We start from the raw sequence: 25,190 nt of genomic DNA, 5'->3' as shown, positions 1-25,190 counted from the left end.
TATGTATGTAGGTACAGCATCACATGCCAGGGCCCTAAACTCTCGAGGTATGGAGCAGCAGGAAATCCTAGATTCATCTTATAAACAGCTGAAATCCCAAACCAGATCTTCAAGCTCCACAGGGGTCTGGACATTCCATTGAGAAGGCCATTCTCACACTGACCCTAGGCAAGAGGGCAGACAGTGTAAGCTTTGTATGTTGGAATGGAGGCTTTTCCTTCTACAAGCTCCTGAGGGTCCAGCAGATACCTGGGCCTCTTCAAGCATCTTTCAAGGTGAATGGAAAGAAGGCAACACGTGGCTTCTCTGCTGATGGTAGCCTTGTGTAGCTTTTCTTGTCTCTACTGTAACACTATTGTATAATTTTTTCTTGAGCCATCGTAGGCAATAATTAGAAACCTATGTAGAATTGTTGCTGTATAGCACCATTGACTAAAAATGAATGAATTCTGTTTGGTCCTACTTATAACCTTTTCAAGGTATCAGAAGGGTTCATAGTCACCTGGAGATGAGCATAAACCCTGTGATAAAGAAAGACCCCTAGAAGAGATAGTGGTAAAAGTATCTAAATGATCTAATGACCAAAGTCAGAGAGAGGAGAGCCTGGTATGAAAAGTGGTTGAGTTCCTAGATAGAATGGCTACTGTAGGGCAAGAGCAGAATTGCCTATGGTTGCCTCAGTAACTTCTTCATGCCCAAGATACCATGCATCTAAAAAGTACAGTATTGGACAATCCATATCCTAGATGAACAGTTCTCAGTCATGGCTCATTTGGGGGTTCCATATCAGATACTTACATTGAAATTCATAACATAGCAAGATTACAGTTATGAAGTAGCACCAAAAATAATTTTATGGTTGGGAGTCATCACAAGACAAGAAACTAACTGCATTAAAGGGTCTCAGCGTTAGGAAGATATCTAATCCTAACTTCCTTTTGGCCATGACTTTCCTGCCCCATTCAGGTGGTAACCATCACTTTCTAAGGATCCAGAAGCCTGAAGAGACAGAGCTGTATCACTATTTAGACAGTCAGAATACAGGAGGGCCTGATGCCTTCTTACAATCAGAGCAGCTCTCTAGCAGGAATCCCACCGCTCTGGAGATCAGGGAAGCACATATCTTTACCCCCTCTGACTCTGGTCTCACAAGCCTTGGATCCCAACACATGGAACATGAAGGCCTAAATGAGACCCATCATGACCTGCCATCTGGTATTTCCCGTAACAATAGCTCAGCTCTGTTCATAGCTTCACCTTTAAAACACACCCGCCTGCACTAATACGGGAAGACATGCATCTACTTAGCAGAGTTAGCAAGGGCCTGTTATATAATCCACACATTTTTCCAGAAATAAAAATTGAAACACAGGATTGACTAAAGGGCTATTTTTTTCTGGAAAAAAAATATATATCATAAGCTAAGTCATAGCAACTTTCATATTTAAAAATCATCCTTTAAAAAAGAAAATATAGAAACCTATGAAGAAATTCCTAGAAATAATGATCAGCCTAATTATGAGCAACAGAATCTTAAAATGTCTCTTAACAAAAGGTTAGAGAAATAAGCTGTATTCAAGTCCTGAAAAGAGAAGAGATAAGGAATGGTGTTATAGGCAGGGAACTGATGGTCAAGAACATGGAGTCTGTTAGTTTAAGCTGAGCGGTCTGTACATACAAATGCAACTAAGCTGTGCCCACAAGGCACAAAGACAGCTTAATGTTCCTGGGACCATGTGAATGGGATGTTTCTCTTCTGAAATGTCAGCTCTACTCCTCTGAGAAAAAGGAAATCATGTTGATGTCATAATATCCATTCAATAGGCATATGTTCCTCAGAGGCCTGTGAGAGAACAAGCCACAGCTTAAGAAATGGAACCATTCGTCGCCCCTTGTGGTACACAGATCTTGTGGGCTGTGGGACTCGAGTTCAGAACATGAGTATTCACTGTCCATGTTTTGGTGTGTGGTTACACATTAAGGAACTGGTCACTCCCTTGAGTAAATCTTTCTATCAGATTAAGAAGGGAGGTGAGCTTTACCTATGTTGATTTTTTTTAATGGCTTCAAAGCGTGCCTTTAATTCTGTATTTGAACACATGTCACCTCAGGGTACCAAGGAACATTTCTGAGTTAGCTACTTTTCAGAGAACCACTGACCCTTAAAAGTCCCACTGCTCTGGGAGATGAGAGGGCTGCGGAAGGTCCTTGAAAATTGCCCTAAACACAAAAAATCTCTTCTTCAAAGGGCCCATTCTGGCAACTGCCTGCTGAGCTTCATCGACTGCCTTTGTTCACAGGCAAGCAATCTACTTTCATACGAATTCTTCAGCATAGCACGCCTTGGGAAGTAAAGATCCAAAGAGTGCATTACTGGGGCTCAAAAATGCTCCTAGAGACCAGCCCCCGTTGTAGGAAAAAATGTGAAGCAGGTGCTTCCTAGTTGTCATTTTGTGAACTCTGGGACTTAGCCAAACATCTCCAGACTTTAGTCATTATTGCTCTGGCAGGTAATTTGTGCCTGGAGTAACAGCAATTTAATATTGTTAATGACAATGAAGGCTAATGAAGAAAAAACAGCGAACATTTAAGCTCAGGCTGAAGTGAAAATATAGAGCACGCATGGGTGAGTTTTACTCGTGTTCCCTTATTCCACTCCAAAGGACAGATAAGACTTTGGTTGCAATAACCAGGCAAATGTAAAGTCAGGTCCATCAGCATTGCATAGTTGTTGAACGTACCTGCAGCCCTTCAATGGCCAGTTTCAGGATAGAGGGTGTCAGCTTGGATGCTTGCTTGAAGGAAAAGTTGCTCCAGTCTATAATTAAAATGAAACCGTTTATCTGGAGCTCGGGATCTTCAATAAGGACTTCCAAGGACAGGAGAATGGCACGGAGGATGTCCGTGAAGGAGTTCCTGCAGCCAGAACAGAAAGGAGGATGTGAGCCTCCACAGCTGAGAGATGGCACACTGTGTGCAGCGTCTCTGCTGTCCCACCCTGCTGCCCCATGAATCCTTCATGAGGAGTAATACTAAGGTTCTCAAAGCAGAATGAATGACAGTATTATTTCTGAACATCCAAAAACAATGCTTTAAGATGGCCAGGATGGGTGCTTCCTTTTATTTGATCACAACAGTACCTTAGGCTTAATGAGATGTTGCTCTTTTGCATTCTATGGCTCTCTGTATTCTGCTCCCTCTGCACCACTGTACATACCTTGTGGAAAGATATCTGGATCTCTCTCTCTCTCTCTCTCTCTCTCTCTCTCTCTCTCTCGCATGCACACACACACACACACACACACACACACTCACAAAAAACAATAACAGCAACAAAAGCAAACAGAAACAGACTCTGATATTCACAGGGCTGCGCTACAAACTGAGGTATTATCTCCAGTACCCAGGCACTCAATGAATCTTTATTGAACAAATGGAGTGAAACCCCAGTCATGGATCCTTATTTGGATTAAATATCTTTTATTCATTTTCTATGCTAGAACCTTGTAGAGAGTGTAAAAATGCCCATGCTATTGTTGCTATGATTTTAGATCTGATTCATGGGTAGAAGAAAGAAAGAAAGAAAGAAAGAAAGAAAGAAAGAAAGAAAGAAAGAAAGAAAGAAAGAAAGAAGACAGGAAGACCAGCTTATTTTCACTGAAGGTCTACAGGTTGTGATTCAGATAGGAAATCACTTTGAGTACATCAGTAACTATGACAACAGGAAGACATGAATACAAACTAGGACGATAGTTCTCCAGGGTTATGCATAAGCCTCCACATCACTGATCCAAATCACTGGCTGACTTTCATTTCTATAGTTTTTAGACACGAGGAAACGATAACAGAAACACTTGCAAATGATCTGTTACATCTAACTGCCGATCTAATGTGTTGCAAGAGTTTCATAATCAGGGTCTTTGATGAGCTGAAGATGTAAGCCTGGATGTCTAGTGTATGTATATTATATGACTTCCTTCAAGCTTTCATTAAAATCAGAAGCTTCACTATATGAACTCACTGTCCAAGGGTTGGGTTCCTAAGATGACCAGTCTGTTTTAGAGCCCTAACCATAATGTCTTCACACTAGAGTTTGAGTATCTATGACTGAATAGGAGACCGGTGACTTAGTACACACCGATTATAAGCTCAGAGTTCTAGTTCATGCTTGCAGCTATAAATTAGTATGCCCTGTCTCTACTTTTCAAAATACTAGTTGGCAGGGACTAGAAGTTTGCTTTATATGTTGGTACAAGGGATTGATACCACTTCCTCGGCTTGGAAAGTCTATGAAGAGACAATGGTTTGGGATAAACCTTGAGTGAACAGACTTTGAATGAGTAACTCAGCGAATGAAGTCTTTTAGGACAGAAGAGAGGCCTAAATAAAAATAAAAAATGAACAGCTTACTCTGTTTCTGCTATTCATCTCAAGTTCTCGTTTCCTATTATCAAGCTAAAAATTTCCTTCCCTCAGTATACCTACCTAGATTAGACCTGAGGTATGGGGTCAGGGAAGCACATGGAATTCTGTCTAGAAACCTCTAAACCAGAATTTAGAGCAGACATCAGCAGGAAGAAAAATGTTACACCCATGAGATGAACCACGAGAAATAAAGTAAAAGGAACTTAAGACTCGGTTTCCCGTCCAAATGTTCAGGTTGTTGGAAAATGATCCTAAGCCTTTGATTCAATCAGGAATCTGCATGTCTAGACACTGTAGATCCTTGTACCCTGCTGATTTTTGATCGATCAATAAAGATGCCAAGGGCTAATGGTTGGACGCAGGGTGGCACACTTGGTGTTGCATGGGAGAGGACATAGAGAGGACAGGACAGAATCGCCATGACTTGGGGTAGAAGGATGGGATGCAGAAGTGGCAGAGAATAAAGCCAACCAGCCATGTGAGACTTTAGGAACGTGGCCATTGACCACTTCCCCGATTGGGCCTGAGGTAGCAAGGGAAGGTTTAAGAGTGCCCAGCCTTTGAGGTAGCCAAGGCATTTAAAAAATAAGCTAGTGTGTTAGTGTGTGTGTGTGTGTGTGTGTGTGTGTGTGTGTGTGCAACCCGCCGGGAGCCAAGCGGTAAAGCATAAGCAAACCTTACATTAGTGCTTCACTTTCCTGGAAGAACTGCTGGGCAGAGAGAGGCCAGATGAAACAGTTTTATGAGGGCTCATTGGTACGGAAGCCTTGCTGCTTATCTTTGGCAGCAATATATCCTTCATTTCCTGCATCCTTGATTTCTTCATATAAATTCCCCCACACTCCCTTCCTCTTTCCTTTTGGTAATATGCTTCATTTGTGAAGCACTCCTGGCTATTTGAAAATTAAAATAGCAAGTAAACTAAATAATTTATGTAGGTAATCCACTCTGAAAGATTTGGAGTGTAACATCCTATTCCATAAATACTGGCTGAGCATGTTGACACCCTCCAAAGGGTAGAGTAAAAAGAAGAGTCACCCCTCAGTAGGGAAAGCTGGGGACACAGCCAGAGCCAGGGGACCAAAGGTGATATCACTAGAGAGAAACCATGAAGGGTATTTTCTTGCTATGATGTTAAAAACGGTGCTTTATTTCTTCGTGTCCTCCCTCCACATCATATTGTCAGAGCAATAGTGAGGCAAACACTAAACACATTTCACTTGAAGGACATTCCCCAAAACAGATGATCACTTTTTCTCACAGTTGTGAACTATGTCAAAACACAGGGGAATTCTGAACAATTGTCATAGTTTAAAGGAAGGAATCTCAAGGACAGCAAAATGTAACACAGTTTCTTGAGTGAGAGCCTGAGACAGAATTTTTAAAATAACCGAGAAGACTGGAAGTATGTATGGAACGTAGTGAATATTAGGAGCTTACTTTATTCTGTTGTGACAAATACCATAGACTAATTTCAGATGCTTATCCTGATAAGTCAGTTTCATGCAGGACAACAAGTCTCTGTGGCATCTTCACCATAATTTGTAACTCAAAAGATTTTGCAAATATTACATTTTTCAATTAAATAGACCTGCTGTACCTTGCAGTCTGTTGCCATGAGTCTACATGCTTTAACACAGTGTCTAGACAAACCAAAGTGGTCACTGACAATTCAACCTAAGGCCAATTGTGTTTTCAGAGTCTTCACCGGATGAACTGATGTAGACATGGGCTGCTTAACTCTAATAACCGGGAGGAAAACGACGACATTTTGCCTGCAGTCGCAATTAGATTAGACTATTTTAGCATGTGTCTCAGAGTGAGATAACAGATGAAAGGGGGTATTTACATCTCATCCATTCTCTCTATAATTTGCATAGCTTTTGTAATTTCAGAATTTAGTGTGAGATTCTTTAACTTCATGTGAAAGCACCATGTGGACTGCAAATTGCCAATGAAATGTAAGAAATTATCCTAAAAAGGGAAACCTGGAATTTTCCCATGAGGATTTTTATTAACCAGGACTTGCAGGGGATTTTAGAGGAACTTTCATCATCCTACTGAGACTACCTAGAGACTATTAATATAGATTAAGTTTGTCTTGTATTTACAGTTTTATTGTTATTTAACATCACCTTTTAATGTTTTAAAATCTAATGCAAGTAGGAATCAAAATGGTGTAAACTAGGAGTTACTTTTTTTTTTCCCCCAAAACAGGGTTCCTCTGTGTAGCCCTGGCTGGCCTGGAACTCACTTTGTAGACCAGGCTGGCCTCGAACTCAGAAATCCACCTGCCTCTGCCTCCCGAGTGCTGGGATTAAAGGCATGCACCAACCACCGCCCGGCTGGTGTTTAACTTTTAAGAACTGACTCATTTGTCTTAACTTCATTCTAAAACTTGAAACCCAAGGCTTGTACTATATAAGAAAAAGAGGTCATATTTGAGTAGATGACCATGTAGGAGTATGATGAGATTATAAATAATACTTGTTCTTGAGAAGAATGTTACAGTTCTCAGCCATTTCCATATCCACAGTGCATATTCCTGTAGTAATTTTTCCATTGTAGTAAGATGTCATTAATATTAGTAGTTAAAGCTCTCATGTTAATTCTAATATTTACCAATGTGATTAAATATGAAGGTTTTCCTTAAGAATTTTAAAGGTCACTTTTACCTCACTAGAGGGCAGGCCAAAGCCATGAACCCCAGATAAAACCACTCCCCATCCCACCCATGAACACCCAGCATAACTCCATCTGCCCCTCTGCTCTTCAGCACCACATTTTGGCCCACACTTGATGGAAGCCTCCTACTCTACCGGATGCCAGGCTAACATCCCGAACCCTAGGGACCAGGCCAATTCCCTGAAATCCAGGCAGAAAACTCCTACCACACCAGAAGCCTGGCCAACATTCTGAATCTTAGAGGACCTCTAGCCAAGTACATCACCTAACTCCAGTCTCCAACATTGACAGCAAGGCCCTGCTGGACCAGAGGCATTACAGGCCATTAGAAGTCCAACACCCAACTTGGGCAGATGCCCTCTACTTAATCACAGGTCACGCCAGCCAGAAGACAAGGGAAGAAACAGAAGCCAAGGAAGAAAGCACTCATCCAACAAAGACAACCATAGAAATCAGCACCCAGACCTATAACCAATCCAAATCCAAATGACTAAATATCAGTGTAACAACCTAATGAACAACAATCAGGTCAATATCTCACCACCAGAGGACAGCCATCTTACTACAGCAAGCCCTGAACACTTAACTAAATCACAAGATAACAACATTAAAGCCAACTTTGTACGGATGTTAGAGGTCCATAAAGAGAAAATGAATAAATCCATTAAAGATACCGAGGGAAAGACAATCAAAAGATTGGAGGAAATGAATAAATCCCATAAAGAATATCAAGGAAGCCAAGAAAACAAACAGTTGAAGGAAATGAATAAAACCATTCAAGATATGAAAATGGAAGTTGAAGCAATAGAGAAAATACAAGCTGAGGGAATTCTGAAAATGAAAACTCTGGGTAAGTGAGCAGGAATTAGAGAAACAAGCAATACAAACCAAATAAAAGGAGTGGAAGAAAGAATTTTAGGTGCTGAAGACACAATAGATAGAGGAGATGCTTCAGTCAAAGAAAATGCTAAATTGAAAAAATTCTGATATAAAATATCCATGAAAATATGAAAAGACCAGCATAGAAACAATAGAAATAGAAGATGGAGAACATGACCAGCTCAAAGACCCAGAAAATATTTTTAACAAGATCATAGAAGAAAAATATTCTAACTAAATGACATGTTTATAAAGGCTCAAGAAGCTTATAGAACACTAAATAGATTGGACTAGAAAAGAAAGTCCACTTACCACATAATAATCAAAACACTAGAGAAGAAAGAATATTGCATGCTGAAAGAGAAAAGTGCCAAGTAACATATAAAGATGGGTCTATTAGAATTAGGCCCAACTTCTCAATGTAAAATCTAAAGGACAGAAGGGCCTGGACTCTAAAAGACCACTGTTGCCAAAACTTACAGTCACCATACATGGAGAAAACAAGATATTCCACAATAAAGTCAAGTTTAAACCTATCTATCAACAAATTCAGCCTTACAGAATGTACTAGAAATAAAAGTACAATCCAAGATGGTTTACTATACCCAAGAAAGCACAGACAATAAATCAATATATAATCTCATACCAGTATATACCCCAGAGAAGAAAACACACACACACACACACACACACACACACACACACTATCAATAAATACAAAAAATAGCAGGAATTAGCAATCATTGGTCATTTATGTCTCTCAATATCAATGGATGCAATTCCCAATAAAAAGACTCAGACTAACAGAAAGGATCTGAAAACAAGATCCAATCTTCTGCTGCATACAAGAAGCATACCTCAACATCGAACATAGATATTACCTCAGAGTAAAAGGTTGGAAAAAGATTTCCCAAGCAAATGCACTCTTGAAGCAAGCTGATAGAACTATTCTAATATCTAACAAAACAGACTTCAAACCAAAATTAATGAAAAGAAATGAGGAGAGATAATTTATATTCATCAAAGGAAAACTCCACCAAGATAATGTCTCACTTCTCAACATCTATGCCCCAAATGCAAGGACACCAACATTTGTAAAAGAAACATTACTAAAGCTTAAACCACACATTGAATCTCACATATTAATAGTGGGAGTCTTTAATACTCTACTCTCACCAGTGGACAGGTCACCAAGACAGAAGCTAAACAGAAAAATAATTAAGTTAAGAGATGTTATGAGCCAACTGGACCTAGCAGATATCTACAAAACATTTCACCCAAACACAAAAGACTATACCTTCTTCTTGGCAATTTATGGGCCATTCTCCAAAATCCTGTTGCATCCTATCAGACCATCGCAGATTAAAGCTGGATTGCAACAATGACAGAAACAACAGAAAGACTACAAAGTCATGGAAACTGAACAACTGTATACTGAATGACTACTGGGTCAAGGCAGAAATAAAGAAGGAAATTAAAGACTTCCTAAAATTCAATGAAAATCAATGCATATCATACCTACCCTTATGGGATATGATGAAAGCTATGCTAAGAGGAAAGTTCATAGCACTAGGTGCCTTTGTAAAGAAGTTGAAAAAGATCTCATACTAGCAACTTTACAGCACACCTGAAAGGTCTAGAACAAAAAGAAGCAAACACATCTAAAATGTGTAGATGTATAGCAAATAGTCAAATGTTGAAATCAATAAAATAGAAACAAAGAGAAGAGCAGAAAGAGTTAGTGGAACAAAGAGTTGGTGTTTTTTTTTTTTCTAGAAAATAAAAAGTGTATCTAAATTATTTTCCAAACTAACTAAAAGACACAGAAAATATCCAAATTAACAAAATAAAAAACAAAAAGGGAGACATAGCAATAGACAATAAGGAAATCTAGAAAATGATTAGGTCATACTTCAAAAACCAGTACTCCATTCAATTGAAAAATCTAAAAGAAATGGACAATTTTGTTGATAGATAAAACTTACCAAAGTTAAATTCATATAAACAATTTAAATCCACCTATAATGCCCAAGAAAATACAAGGTATCATTAAAAATCTCTCAACCAAAACCAAAACCAAAACCAAAACCAAAACCAAAACCAAAACCAAAACCAAAACCAAAACCAAAACCAAAACCAAAACCAAAACCAAAACCAAAACCAAAACCAAAACCAAAACCAAACCAAAACAAAACAAAAAAACCCAACAACAACAACAAAAAACCCCAGGGGCAGATGGTTTTAGCACAGAATTATACCAGATTTTCAAAGAAGAGTTAATATCAATATTCTTAAAACTATCCCACAAAATAGATATAGACAAAACGTTGCCAAATTCACTTTATGAAGTCACAGTCACCATAATACCCAAATCACACAAAGATTCAACAAAGAAAATTACAAACCGATTCCCTTCCTGAACATAGATGTAAAAATACTCAATAAAATACTTGCAAATCAAAGATCATCTATCATGATAAATAGGCCTTATCCCAGAAATGCAAGAATGATTTAAGAAATAATAATGTGTTAATGCAATCCATCATATAAACAAACTGAAAGAAAAAGCACACATGATCATCTCATTGGATGCTGAAGAAGACTTTGACAAAACCCAACATCCTTTCATGATAAAAGTCTTGGAGAGATCAGGGAATCAAGGAATATACCTAAACACAATAAAGGCAATTTATAGTAGGCCTATAGCCAACATCAAATTAAACATAGAGAAACTCAAAGCAATTTTACAAAAATTAGGAACAAGACAAGACTGTCCACTCTCCCCATATCTATTCAGGATAGTATTTGAAGTGTTATCTAGAGAAATAAGACAACTAAAGGTGCCGGGCGTGGTGGCTCACACCTTTAATCCCAGCACTCAGGAGGCAGAGGCAGGCGAATTTCTGAGTTCGAGGCCAGCCTTGTCTACAGAGTGAGTTCCAGGACAGCCAGGGCTACACAGAGAAACCCTGCCTCTAGAAAAAACAAACAAACAAAAAGAAAAACTAAAAAAAAAAAAATAATAATAATAATAATAAAGGAGATCAAGGGGAGTCAAATTGGGAAGGAGGAAGTCAAAGTATTGTCATTTGCAGATAATGTGGTAGTATACATAAGAGAACTCAAAAATTCTACCAAGGAACTCCTATAACTGATAAACATCTTTAGTGAAGTGGCTGGACAAAAGATTAACTCAAACAAATCAGTAGCCCTCTTATAAACAAATGGCAAAGGGGCTGAGAAAGAAGTCAAGCAAACAACAACCTTCACAATAGCTACAAATATTAGATAATACCTTGTGGTAACTTGAATCAAGCAACTGAAAGACCTGTGTGATTAAAACATCAAGTCTTTGAAGAAGGAAAGTGAAGAAGATATATCAGAAAATAGAAAGATGTCCCTTGTCCGTTAATCGGTAAAGATCAATATGACATAGTCATCTATCAAAAAGCAGTCTATGACTCAACACAATCCCCACCGATGTTCCAATACAATACTTTGCAGACCTTGAAAGAACAAAACTCAACTTCACATGGCAAAACAAAAACTTCAGGATAGCTAAAACCGTTCTGTACAATAAAGGAACATCTGGGGATATCACCATCCCTTATTTCAAGCTGTATTACAGAGCTATACTAGAAGCTGACATATGTCATTGACATAAAGGCAAACAGGTGGATCAATGGGATTGAATAAAAAAAAAAAAAACCTAGAAGTACAATCACATACCTATAACTCCTGACTGTTATAAAGAAGTCAAAATAAGCAAACAAACAAACAAACAAACAAAAAAACCAAGCATTTTTCCCATTTCTTTCTTTCTTTTTTAATTCACTTTAAATCCCTCTTACTTCCAATGTCTTTTCACACAGTCATCAAGGGTATCCCTGCTCCTATTCTGAGAAGGGAGAGGCACCTGCTTTGCTATCTCACACCCCCCACCTGCAGCACATCAAGTCACTGTAGGACTGGGTACATCCTCTCCCACTGAGGCCAGGCAAGGCAGCACAGTTAGAGGAATGGGATCCACAGGCAGGCAACAGAGTCAGGGACAGACCCCACTCCAGTTGTTGGGGGTTCTGCATGAAAACCTAGCTGCACATCTGCTACATATGTGCAGGGGGCCTAGATCCAGAACATGCCTGCTCTTTGGTTGGTAGTTCAGTCTCTGGGAGCCCTCAAATATCCAAGTTAGTTGATTCTGTTTGTCTTTCTGTGGAGTCCCTGTCCTGAAATCCTTCCCCCAGGGCTTCCTCAAGACTCTAATGTTTGGTTATGAGTCTCTAAATCTGTTTCCATATGCTGCTGGGTGGAGCCTACAGGGGACAGTTATGCTAGGCTTCTATCTGCAAACATAACAGTACCATTAAGAGTGCCAGCAATTGGTTCTTGCTGATGGGATGGGTCTTAATTTGGGCCAGTTATTGAATAATGCAAATAGATCCATATTTATCACCCTGCACAAAACTCAAGTCCAAGTGGATCAAAGACCTCAATGTAAAACTACATACATGAAGTCTAATAGGATAGAAATTGGAGAATGGAATGACAGGGATAGTGCTTTCACAAAATCTCAACACTGTGGTTCCCTAAACAAGACCAGAATAATGACACCACCAGTTACTGTGCTGGTGTAGATGGGGAAGATTTCACAAGGCCAAGCCTAAATGAAGAGCTACAAGCAGTCAATGGCTATTGACAGGAGACTCAGTCTTCTCCAGACACAAACCTCATGATGGATTATCCAATCCATGGTAGTCATCTCTAAACATACATACACAGAGCAACACTAAATGAGCTCAATAAGAAAAGAAAAAAGTATGCATGTGCAACACAATAGTAATTTAAAAGGTCATAAATCTGGAAGAGAGGAAGAGGACCAAGAAGTTAAGAGGGAAAGATGGTAATTACATGATCACAGTATTCAAGTATGAAATTCTCAATACTATAGTTGTTTGAAGAGAAATTCCTTCATAGATTCATGTGTTTGAGTGCTTGACCATAGGGAGTGGCACAATTAGGAAGTGTGTCACTCCACATGTGGGCTTTGAGGCCTCCGATGCTCTGGTTCTACCCAGTATGGAAGAAAGCCTCCTCCTGGATGCCTTCAGATCAAAATGTAGAACTCTCAGCTCCTTCTCTAGCACCATGTGTGCCTGCATGCTGCCATGCTTCCCACCTTGATGATAATGGACTAAACCTCTGAAATTGTAAGCCAGCCCCAATTAAATGCTTGTCTTTATAAGAATTGGCTTGGTCATGGTGTCTCTTCACAGCAATAACCCAAATGAAGACAAATGAAAGTTTTAATTTTTAAAGTTTTACATGAAAAGGCATAAAATGATACTAAGCAATATCGTGACAAAACTCTACTACCAAAAAAAAATGGTAAAGAAATTGCTTCTTCATTGATGCAAAGCAGGGGATGAGAAGTTTCTGCAGACCACCCTGGCAGGCTCTGTCTCCTTACAGACAGCAGAAAGCAGTGTTCATACCTGCCACTCAGAAGCATTTGAAGTGAAGCACTGCGATTCTAACCTGCTGTTTCCTTCTTTGCATTTGTTTACAGAACAGTAATATAAATTGGGTGGGTGGGTGGGTATGTCCATGCATGTCACGCACAATAACTTCACTTACAGTTAATTCCCCTTCGGTTTAAATGAAGACCAGGTTGAATAAGTAAAGACACAATATTGTGTCACATTGGCTCTTCTCACCCTTCCTAGAATTTCAGAAAAGGTCATGAACAGTGAGTGCATTTGCCCACTTACTTTAGCAGTCTGTCCACTGCATAATGAGTGCATCAGCCTTCTTATTCAATAGTTCATTGCACGATTAGTCAATGTCTTTTACGTCATATAAAACCGTTTTCCATACCATCCATTCTCACTATGGTTTTTCTTCACTTAACTGCTCCCTGATCCTCACTACCTTCCTACCAACCCAACTCCATGCCCTTTCTCCATCTCTATTTAAGAAAAAAACAGGAAAACAACAAAAACAAACCAAACAAACCAGAAGCTTTTAAAAAGGAAGAAGAAACATGCATACAGATGCACACACAGACACACCAAAAGAACAAACACTAAACCCATAAAACACAAGATCTGTTTTATGTAAACCATAACATACAAGTAAAAGCTACCTATAATACCCAAAAAGGCCCAAACCAAAGCAGTATGTGGTAAAACTGGAAAAACTCAATCTGTATAAAGGATCAGAAAACCTTTGGGCATGAAGGGTAACAAGGTCATTAAAGGATGTTTGGAGTTTGATGGATTCAGATTCGAGTCATGGTTGCTACTCTTGAGCTGTCTTACTTAGCTGCATCTCTGAGGAAAGATCACTCCACCCAATGCCCTAGCACATGAAAACAACATAGAGTGGCTGGCTCCAGCTTGGAAGATACTGGTGCTCTGACGACTTTTAATTTTGCATGAGGAAATATGGGATCAGACAGGAAGTATTAGTGGTTTACAATCTGCTTGGGGTAAGAAGAGTTCACTTCAGACTGAGTTTTCAGAAATACTTTAATCGGTCTAGGAAGAATGGGAAGGATTAGACACTGGACTTGAAAAGCCAAGGGCAGAAAGAGCTATATGAACAAGCATCCACTGAAAACATTGTTCTTTGTAACAACATAGTTCTGTGGAATGAGGCAAACACTTATTAAAAGTGAGCCAGAAGTGTGTTGAGATCCACCTGCATTCTGCCTTCTGGGACTGCTCCTTAGTGAGCGCATAAGGAGAAGGGCAATGCTGGCAGCTGGGCACATAGAGACCCAGATGGTCTGCTGGGGTTTGGATAGGAGCAGGGTCTAGAGACAAGCCTAGTTAGGAGGTGACTGCTACACAAGAACCACAGGAAATGGGAGATGTAAGAAACACCAAGACATGTTCCTGTCCAAAGGATGAACAGGGACAAAAAAAAATAATAATAATGGAGCAGAGACTGAAAGAAGAGCCATCTGGGGACTGCCCCACCTGGGGATCCATCTTGTCTGCAGACACCAAACCTGACGCTGTTGCTGTTGCCAAAAGGTGCTTGCTGACAGGAACATGGTGCAGCTGTTCCTTGGGAGGTTTGTCCAGCAATCAACCAATACAGATGTTGATGCTCTCAGCCAACTATCAGACTGAGCTCAGGGACCCCGGTGAGGGCGTTGGCAGAAAGACTGGAAGAGCTGAGGAGAATTGCAACCCCACAGGAAGAACAACATCAGCTGGCCAGACGACCCCTAACCAACGAGTGTACCTGGAGGGATATATATGTAGCAGAGGATGGCCTTGTCTGACATAAATGGGAGGGGAGGCCCTTGGTCCTGTGGAGGTTTGATGCCCCAGCGTAGGGGGATGCTAGAGCAGTGGGGCAGGAGAGGGTGGATGGGTGGGGAACAACACCCTCATAGAGGAAAAGGAGAAGGAGGAGAGGGCAGATATGGGATGGTAGGGGGGGGGGGGTGGTTGTGGCGGGGCAACCAGGAAGTGAGATATCATTTGAGATGTAAACAAATGTTACGATTAATTAAAATAAAATAAAATAAACCACCAAGACAGTCCTCAGGACTGTCCATGCAGAGGGATGCACGGCTGTACTGCCGAGGACGAGAGGGGCTCCAGAAGGCAGGAAGTGAGTAGAACGGCTGCAGCACACTATGGTACTTTAGCATTAATGTGACCAGGTGGCATTCCTGTCAGAGGAGATGAAAGCCACTGTAAGTCGGCACCGTCTTCAAGGGAAATGATTTATTGTACCATAAGCATCCGTGCCTGGCGAGCTGCTCCATGAGCTCTAGCGGAGTTGGAAGCCTTGTGTATTTCCCTCTAAGTCCTAAGCAATCACCAGTTCTCTCACATAGCGGAAGCTCAATAAATAATTGCTAGTGACGGAAGGAAGGCAAGGCGAGCAGCGTGCTCACGTATTTCAAGACACTGCAGACAGAGCCATCCCACGCGGGACTCATTCAATGCAGCAGCTGCATTCTCTTAGGTCACTGCCTTCCTTGCTTGTCACTGGTGCCTGATGCATGCCCTTCTATTGTTTTTCTGATCTTGGGTCAGATTAGCTGAGAGTGACGTGCTACTGAGCGCCAGGGGCACAAGCAGGAGAAAGGAAGCAGGCCTTTCTGGCGTGCATTGCTTGTTTTCTTTTTTACAAGTCTTTTTTTTTTTTTTTTCCTTTTCCTTAAGTCACTTGGCTGTTCTCAAACCTTTTTATTCAGGAGATCCTCTTACATCAGTCTCTCAGTAGCTCAGTGCCACCATACTTGGCTTGAGTTTGATTGTGATTAAAATGACTGTACTTACATTCTCACAAGGTTTGTGTGGGGGTGGACGAGGCCACTGAGGAACCAATACTATAGAACAGTTAATGCTTTGTACATTTTTATACACAAGAAGGCTGGTATGTCATAGTATTTTGTTTGACGAAAAAGAGCTAGTTCCCCCAAAGACCCCATCATGACACCTGAAATGAAACCAAGGATGGGGGTAACCTCACTCAGCAATATTCATTAAGCAGAGAGAATTAAAAAATAAATAAAAAATAAAAGCTTCCATGGAAGTGAGCATTCTATCCATTACTAACGTGGGATGAAACATTGATTTCATGCTTGTCTATTTTGGTAACTCCCTGGATGAGAAATATCATAAAAGTAAGAATTGGGAAGGATGTCAAGAATGCAAGCGAGCATTTAATATAGTTAAATAAGCACTGTGTTTAGTTCTTCTGCTCTGGCCACTCTGCCTCCAACTAGAGCTTCTCAAATGAAGACTTTCCTACATTTATTATCCAAAAGCACAGGGCCACTTTCCAAGTTCCTTGGACTTCCTGTATGATCGCTGTGAGTGATCTCACAGTAGAGAGTTCTGTCACTCTTTGTGTGTCTCTGTGTGTGTCTCTTTCTGTCTCTCTGACTCTGTCTCTCTCTCATACACACACACACCACCACCACCATCGCCACCACCACCACTAGCACCACCACCATCATGTTCACGAACTTCTTCACTGATATTCCACAAATCTTTACTGAGCTTTAGATAGACGGCTAATATCATATTCACCAGAGCAGAGTCACGAACATCACCGCCTGTGTAGGCACTGGTGGAATTCAGTGTGCATGCACAGATCTAGTACTGTGTTTATGGTCATTCCTTAAAGCAGCATACTCTTTTTCCTGAGTTGATCTGACTCAGAACCATAATGTCACTTTCGAGTTAAGAGACGTGATAACGAGAGAGAAAGCTTGTGAGGCCAAGACTTGTTAATGGTACCATGGTGCTTCGAGTAGTTCCACACTCTGAGATCCTTCCCTCTTGATGACACTTGGCAGTTGCTTGCAATCAGCAATCAGGAAATAGCTTCTCAAGTAACCAATTCTAAAAATAGTGTGCAAGGCAACTCAAGTTAAATAGTACACTAGAAAAATGACCTATAATACAGACTGTCATGGAAGGCACACCAGTAATGAGCTGAGAGTATATTGTATCCCGTCTCAGTATTTTAATTGATTCAGAAAGTTGCCTACTGAAAACAAAATCTCCACAGTTTTGTCCTCAGTAAAGAGATCAATACATTCTGGAAGAGTCACAAGATCCAAAAATCAAGAGAAACTCAGGCTCTAAAATCAGTTGTCTATAACTAAATATCTCAGCCCTCCAAACTGTGAGTAATTCCCCCAGTAAGAATAAATAGGCTCTGAACTTAGAGATTCTGCCATCTGAATAGAGTTTACAAAGTCAGTTTGTCATGTCTCCTTTTCAGGGCATCTGGCCTTCTTAATCAGAAGCCTCGGAACCAACAGCAATAGATGTGTTCATGAGACAGCACAGAGAAGCCACAGAGAGTATTACTATACTTACATCATGGCCTAGCCTCACGGTCTTCATAATGAATGCAACTTGTGTGCTGCTTTCTAAGTTGCCATTTTCTCCATGCTGCCACTCCTCAGTGACACCACACTCCTCAGTGACACCTTCCTCAGTGACACACTCCTCAGTGACAGCTCGAGATGCGTGTGACCTTACTGCTCGCAGACTCAGAGCGATGTGGCTCACTGAGTACACTGTTTCTGAGTTACAGTGCCAGAAAGCAAGTCTAATGAAAGAATTCTTTGTCTTGACCATCTCTTATGCTTAAGGTTCCACAATAACAACTGTCACCCATGGCTTGGCTGTCCCCTGAAGCCAAACTGCATGTACTTTCATAGGCCAGAGGAAAAAAGTGTTCAGCAAACTCCACCATCACTTCAGGAATGGAAGCTATTTTTTTTTTTAAACTGGGAAGACAGTAAATGGGTAGAGCCCAGAATACTGTAACTATGAGAGTAAATTGGCACACAGAAACACAGATGATTTGCGTATTTACATTATGGCAGCTATATGGAGATCTTAGCTTTACCATAAAAAGGAGCCCTAGGTACCCCCTACACACAGTTGAGCCAAACAAATTAAATAAAAGTGACAATTTGATTTTTTAAATTTATACTATTTGTTCATCAGTTAACTTTCTTGTGTGTGCAGGGGGGGGGGGAGTTGCATGTGTGGAGGAGGTCAGTAGATATTTTGAAAGATTCGGGTGTCTTCTACTCACTGTTGACCATATGGGTTCTCTGCACTGTCTCATGAACCAGTGAGTTGGGAGTTGTGTGGCCCTACTTTCTTCCCTGTCTTTTTAAGAGTCAGAGAGAGCGGGGTGAGGAGAATGTTTAAATGTTAATATCAAAATTCTAACATAAAATAATGGACACAGGGCAATGCACCTCACCTATCAACAGAAAGTAAACAGCATAACTGAAGAGGTGCTCAGTGACTCCTGCCCCAGGCCCATGTTGTCCACAGGGAACTTTCCCATGGAAACTTTGATGCCTCTCTGGGAACTTATATTATAGGAGTGGTTAAAGACAACATTGGTTTCTTTAATTACATCATAGATTATCACTTCAAAGTTCTCTAAGCAACTAGAGCCAGCAGTTAGTATTTGTTACTGCCATTTACTCTGTAGGAGCCATTGTGAAGACACAGCAACGTTTGTCTTATCTTCAAAACAGGTCCCAAATAGTTCACACCCTGAATAGCAAAACAGAACTTGGGAAATGTATTGCATGTGCATATAAATACACCTACATCTTAAATTCTCATAAAAAGACAAGGTGTATCTTTCAATTTGGGATTTTTCCATAGAAGAAATTGGATCCCTTCATGTTACAAAGTCAGATAACAACTGGAAACCACTAAAAACTCGGGACCTACATTAGAAGATAAGTAGTTTAGTATCCAAAGAGGGACAGCGTTAATGTTCTGCCTCTGGAAAAGTCTATCTTAAATTTTCTTTCCTGCTTTAATACTTGAATGCTAACATTGACAAATAATTGTCTGTTTATCCAGCCACAATGATACATTCCCTAACTGTTCACACAGTCCATTCCCAAGAGAGCACACTAGATTTTTCTGTCTCTCTTCTGCATTCAGGAATCATTGATTGCTCCAACCCCTGTATAAGTCTCTGCATCCTAAGACAACATATAAATACTCTAAGTAATCGCTGACTATAGAAATCTCAAGGACTGGGGAAGTACAGAGGTTGGGGATCATGACTAAGATAGGTTCTTACAGAATAGATTTGCAATTAAAATAGAATAAAGCAGTTAAAAATTTATGATTACAGTGACTTTTAAAAGGAGCTGGACTCTCCTTCTCTCTGCTTCCCCCCTCCTCTTCCCTCTCCTCCTCTCCCTTCCCCTCCCCTCCCCTCCTCTTCCCTTCCCTCCTCTTCCCTCTCCTCCTATCCCCTCCCCTCTCCTCCTCTCCCCTTTCCTCCCCACTTAGGGTACATCTGCTACTGTACACAAAGAGAAAGGACATTGATGATTTTCACAATACTGGGAATGTACCCAGCATTTGTTTGGCTGAAGTCAGTAATGAATAATAACCTGCAAAGTACAATAAAACCAGTAAAAGATCCCAAATGTCAGCCCACTTTTATCTTAGATAACTCGATGAAGTCCAGTTTCAGATAAACTCAATGGAACTATGAGAAACAATTCATTGCTCAACTGGAACAAGGATCATGACTTCTGCGCCTAGTGTCTGGCATTCCTGAGACTCAGACAACAATTCAGGGAAGAAATAGTAACTGAAAGAGGAGACTGAACAATGCATGGAATCAAGACCATTTCTTCTCCTTCTGCCCACCCCTTAAGGATATTCGTCTTTTCTTAGTACTGACTCTCATCACATTGTGAGTCTTGAGAAAATTTTCATTTTCTTAAGGAGGCTTCTACATTCACGAATTCACACTCTATTTACCAGATATCCCACCTTGATGCCCCTTTATGTCTGTGATCTCTGATTCCAACACCCGTTTTTATGAAGAATTCTGAAAAGCTATTCCCTGAGAATCTTCCATTGTGGATAGATAATTGAATTCCTCTTCTCCTTAATTCCATCTTTGAACTCCTAACTAACTTCTTTTTAGTAAACGTTCATTTATTCCTCCACTGTACTGCTCTGTACAAATGCTCACTTGTTCTTCTTGTTTTCAGAGTCAAATTTAACCTTTCTCTCCTATTATAATAGCCTTGACCCCCACTGCAGTAGTTTTGTGTGTTGTTGTTGTTGTTGTTGTTGTTTTTACCACACTTAACAAGTGTCTGGTGAATAATTTTTCTTTTAGAGTAAAATAAGTTAGTATCAAATAGACAAGTCCATGGCACAAGTCTTATGAATAAATATCCCTAAATGGGCAAATTGGCCTAGGCTGAGACAAAGACGTTCTCTTTCCTTGGATGACATCAAGGCATCCCTCGTAGACTGTAAACAGTAGAGACTGGATTGTTCTGTCTGCCATTAACACAGAACAGCTTTCCCCAGGGACTGACACCAAGAAAGATTTGTTGCATTTGTTTGTGTTAATGAGCCTTGTTTAGATCCCAGGTCATCAGTTAAATAAGTCTCTGAGACAGGAAAAGGCAAATTTTCTTTGAGCTTCAGAGAATTATACTTTGAGTAAATTGGTTGACTAGAGTAGTTTAGGATTACATGGGTGAAACAAAGGGCCAGGTGGACATCACATGGGTCAAGCCTTTCCTGTAATATCCCTCATTCATTAAATGGACATACTCACTTCTCCTCATCTGCATATGCCTTGCTAACTTATTTGTCGTCACTGGGATCCAGAATGGTGCTCTGAGAGAAACTCAACTGTAGCATTAATATTTAAGAAAAAGTCACAGATTTTTTTCAAGAATCGTTGGAAGAATTTTGATGTTCCAACTAGATACCTTGAAGAGACAATGCATATATTTCTTATTTCCACCTAATGCAAAACCACCACCAAGAAGTGTTACTGCTCTCCAGGTTACTTTCGAAACATCATACACAGGGTCTTTTCTTTCAGTGTGCAAAGTACCATGTTAGAGCACAGCCATCTCACAAGACGGTGATTATATACGCGCAAGATATGCTTTATTCTGAGTGAACTTCACTTCACTTAGCTGGACCTTAAAAGAAAGATCAAGGACAATATCTAACAATTACCTTCTATGTACCAGCTACCATGTTCCACACACCCCATTTCATTAGCTCATAACCACCCACTGGAGTGAATATAAGAACACACAAGTACAAAGAGGATAGCACTGAGAATAAACTGTCCCTTTTCTGCCATGGCTCCCTAAACAATACAATAGTCATCTATTTACACTGCACTAGGTATTATAATCAGTTAAGAGGTGGTTTAAAGACCTTCAAGGATGGACTTGGGCCATGTGTAAATACTATGCCACTGTTTCCCATTGGCTTTAGTATCTGTGGCTCTAGTATTACTGTCATACAGACTCAACACATTCTTCAGTGTAAGTCTGCACAATCATGCTTTGGAAAAAACAAATTAGGATGCATGAAATCATAAACAAATATGAACCTATAACTAGAGAACATATAGTGGGCAGTTCAGAGCAATGGAAGTAAATGAGCTAGGATCAACTAAACTTTGGTCTGACACACTTTGGAAAAGATACGGTGGAAAGTAAAATATGGCTGACCGTGGCCAGTGAAAAGGCAAATGGGGCTGGCACACAGAACTGAGATGCCACACTGATGTGGCTGGGTGCGAACAACTGACTCAGGAGAGAAGCAGACAGCAGGGAGGGAAGACTGATTCTCAAGCATTCGAAGAAGACTTGCTCATCTTCCTCCTTTGCTTTTTGGGTTGGAAAGAAGGAAGTTATTAAATTACTATTTGAAAGATACAGATTGGAAGCAAGAATGTACTGTCACAAAGGGCTATTCATAATGTGAATGGGTTACCCAGGGATTTCAAATCAATTTCTCCGGTGACCTTAAGATATACAGAATTTTAGAGCTCTTCTAAAGCTTTCATCTTTATACATGAGAAAAGCTAAGACCCAGAGGACACAGCTAATAAATATCAGAGCCACGATTTGAACTTCAGCGTCTGAATATCACTATGGGAAGGGACAGAAAAGATCATATAATCCCTAGGCAGACAGCAAGGTTTATTCTTGCCAACTTTTTTATTAAGAAAATGTGCAGGCAAACAGAAAAGTTGAAAGGACAGTACAACAACACAGTTAGCATTTTATTCAAAAAATTGTCAACATTTTGTAGAGCTGCTTGGTGTATGCTGCACGAGCATCTACATAGCTGTGTGGATACAGCTAAAGGGAAGTTGAACAAAAACCCTGCCTAGCACAACCTTTTCAATATATTCCCCATAGTGTGTTCTGCTTGGATTGTCTTCTTGTTTTCCCTTGATGTTCCCGAACTTGTTCATCTTGAACTAGAGTGGGTTCTGGAGGCTACCACCTGTTCAGGTTGAGTCTTTCTGGACAAATGTTTTCTGTATAGATGGTGGGTGATATGTCAGCATTTGAATTCATTGCCCACCCCAACTAGTGGGGGAATTGTTGCAAGAACTGTAACCAACGAAGTCAAAGGCAGCATCAAAGCTTAGCATCAACCGGTACAAGATGAAGCTGTACTTCGTCTTGTATTCACTTGCCTGATCTATACTATGTCCCATAAAACCTGGTAATTACTGAGCTGTTCTTCATTTCTAAAGTGGAATCATCCTTGACATATCATATAAATAATGTCATTAAACCTTTCCTTGCAGTCAGCATAGTTTCCTAAATCCCATCCAAGCTGGTGCATGTGCAATAACTTTGTTCCTTTTATTGCTGAGGCATGCCCCATGCTGCTGATGTGTAAGGAGTTGAATCATTAAACCTATAGACAGGGACTGAAATGATTTAATTTGGGATTGTTACAGACAAAACTGACTGGTTGTACACAGGGTTAATGTAAGTATAGGTTATAATTTACCTGAGCTGTGTGTTCAAGAGTAAAACTTTGTGCCTTATAAGAGTTGGATGTGTGTTACATTTAAGAAAGTGCCAAGCTGAGAGAGCATTTTCCAGCTCCCAGTATGTACCCTGTTCTGTTGCACTTTCACCAGTATGCATCACTGGTTCTGCCCTTCCTTCTTTTTGGAGCTGGGACCTCAAAGTAGAGATGGGAGCGTCTGACACTGAGCTGTGTTCTCAGCCTAATATATTTTATTTGAGGCCTTCTGATAGAGGAACAGTGCTCTCTCACTGACATCTTGACTTACACTCTATAGTGGCATTTATTTTTATTTTATGTGTTCGAGTGTTTTACCTTCATGTATGTCTGTGCATCATTGCATGTCTGTTGCCCTTTGGGGTCAGAAGAGGATACTAGATCCCCTGGAATTGGAATTATTAATGGTTGTAAACCACCATGTAGATGTTGGAAATCACACCTCAATCATCTGGGAGAACAGCTGGTGCTCTTAATGGCCCAGCCATCTCTCCAACTCCGATTTTATCAACTTCTAAAGCTGCCTCTCTGTGTTGTTTTGTCTATACTTCTTTTCATTTCAAGAGGTTTTCTTCTTTGTTATAACTCTTCTGCTTTCTTAGGTTTATTTTCACTCCATTCCCCCCTTTACTTTCTTGAGGGAACTTAGAATCTTGTCTTTGCATCCTTCCTCATTTTTCCATTAGTATATTGTGCTGGTTGACTCTCAGCAGTGCCTGCATGTGCATATGTGTGATATTAGGACATGTGTGTGCATGTTCTCCTGCACACATGGAGGTCAGAGGAGGAAGTCAAGTGTCACACTCTACTGTATTCCTTTGAGGCACGCTCTTTCACTAAAGCTAGAGTTAGTCTAATGACCATAAGCCCAAGCAATCCTCCTGCTGCTGACTCCTCAGTGCTGGGATTACTGGTGCGTATGTGGGGCTACATCTGGCTTTGGTTTGCTTGAATTCTGGGGATTTTAACTCAGGTACTCTGGCTTGGCAGCAAGCACTTGTATAAGCTGTCATATCCCCAGCCCTCTTGTAGGAGCGTTTTGCATTATTTGTGTTTGTGGATACAGTCTATTTTCTTTTCTTTCTTTTTTTTTAAAGATATAACTTATACTATCCTTTATTTTCACAAGTATCCAAAATTAGCCAGACAATTTCAGCCTAGTCATAGATTTCCTCAGAGTCAGAACACGGATCACTCTCTTCCACATTTTCGTATCTTACAACATGGGGAAACTGGCTTCAGTTAGAAATGGTTTAAGCTGCTACATTCTTCCAAATGCCATTCTGGGCAAGTCATGAAAAGACATAGGCAAATACCTATGGATTCTTGTTCTTCAGCCTTCCTATAGCTCCCTTCTGGATTGCATAAACACCGTTCCTTGATTCTTGCCCCTAAATGGCCATGCTGCCTTCTTGAGTCTCTGCTTTGTCAAGGGTCATTGACAACTTGAGTAAGTTTAAAATGCTTAGTGTATTAGTTAGGTGTGCCTTTGAATGTGTCTACGAGGACTTTTCCAGAGAAAAATGGGAAACAAGATTCACTCTGAATGTTGGTGGCACCACCATCTAGGCTAGATTGCTGATCTAAATTTGAAAGATAAGCAGCTGAGATCTGGAATTTCCCTCTTTCTGCTTTCTGCTTCATCCAAATGGAAAGAGTCCCAGACTACTTACAAATATGTTGCTTAATTTCTATGTTTTTCAATTTTTTCTTTATTATCTTTCAACTTATTTGTGGTTCAGTTATACCACGGTGAAAGAGCACACTCACACAATATAAGTTTTTAGTTTGTTAAGCCTTACTTTATGCCCATACACGTAGTCTTTCTTGATGAATGTC

The 25,190-nt window shown here is 40.3% G+C and overlaps 1 protein-coding gene across 7 annotated transcripts in view; it reads right to left on the bottom strand.

Moving 5' to 3' along the window:
- Clvs1 (clavesin 1) overlaps positions 1 to 25,190 on the bottom strand; it is a 306,947-nt gene that overhangs the window by 98,129 nt on the left and 183,628 nt on the right. For 6 of the 7 annotated variants that reach the window (XM_011250126.3, XM_006538321.4, XM_030253851.1 and 3 more), the window contains one exon: positions 2,742 to 2,916. In XM_011250126.3, the coding sequence (XP_011248428.1) occupies positions 2,742 to 2,916 (175 nt within the window). Of the gene's footprint in view, positions 1 to 2,741; positions 2,917 to 17,849; positions 18,209 to 25,190 lie in introns of those variants that run through there. The other variant, XM_006538322.4, reaches the window with a different exon arrangement.

This window comes from Mus musculus, chromosome 4 (assembly GCF_000001635.26).
Source record: "Mus musculus strain C57BL/6J chromosome 4, GRCm38.p6 C57BL/6J".
In the NCBI taxonomy this organism is placed as follows: domain Eukaryota; kingdom Metazoa; phylum Chordata; class Mammalia; order Rodentia; family Muridae; genus Mus; species Mus musculus.
Note: the sequence above shows the minus strand (reverse complement) of the source record. Positions and strands in the feature narration are given on the sequence as shown.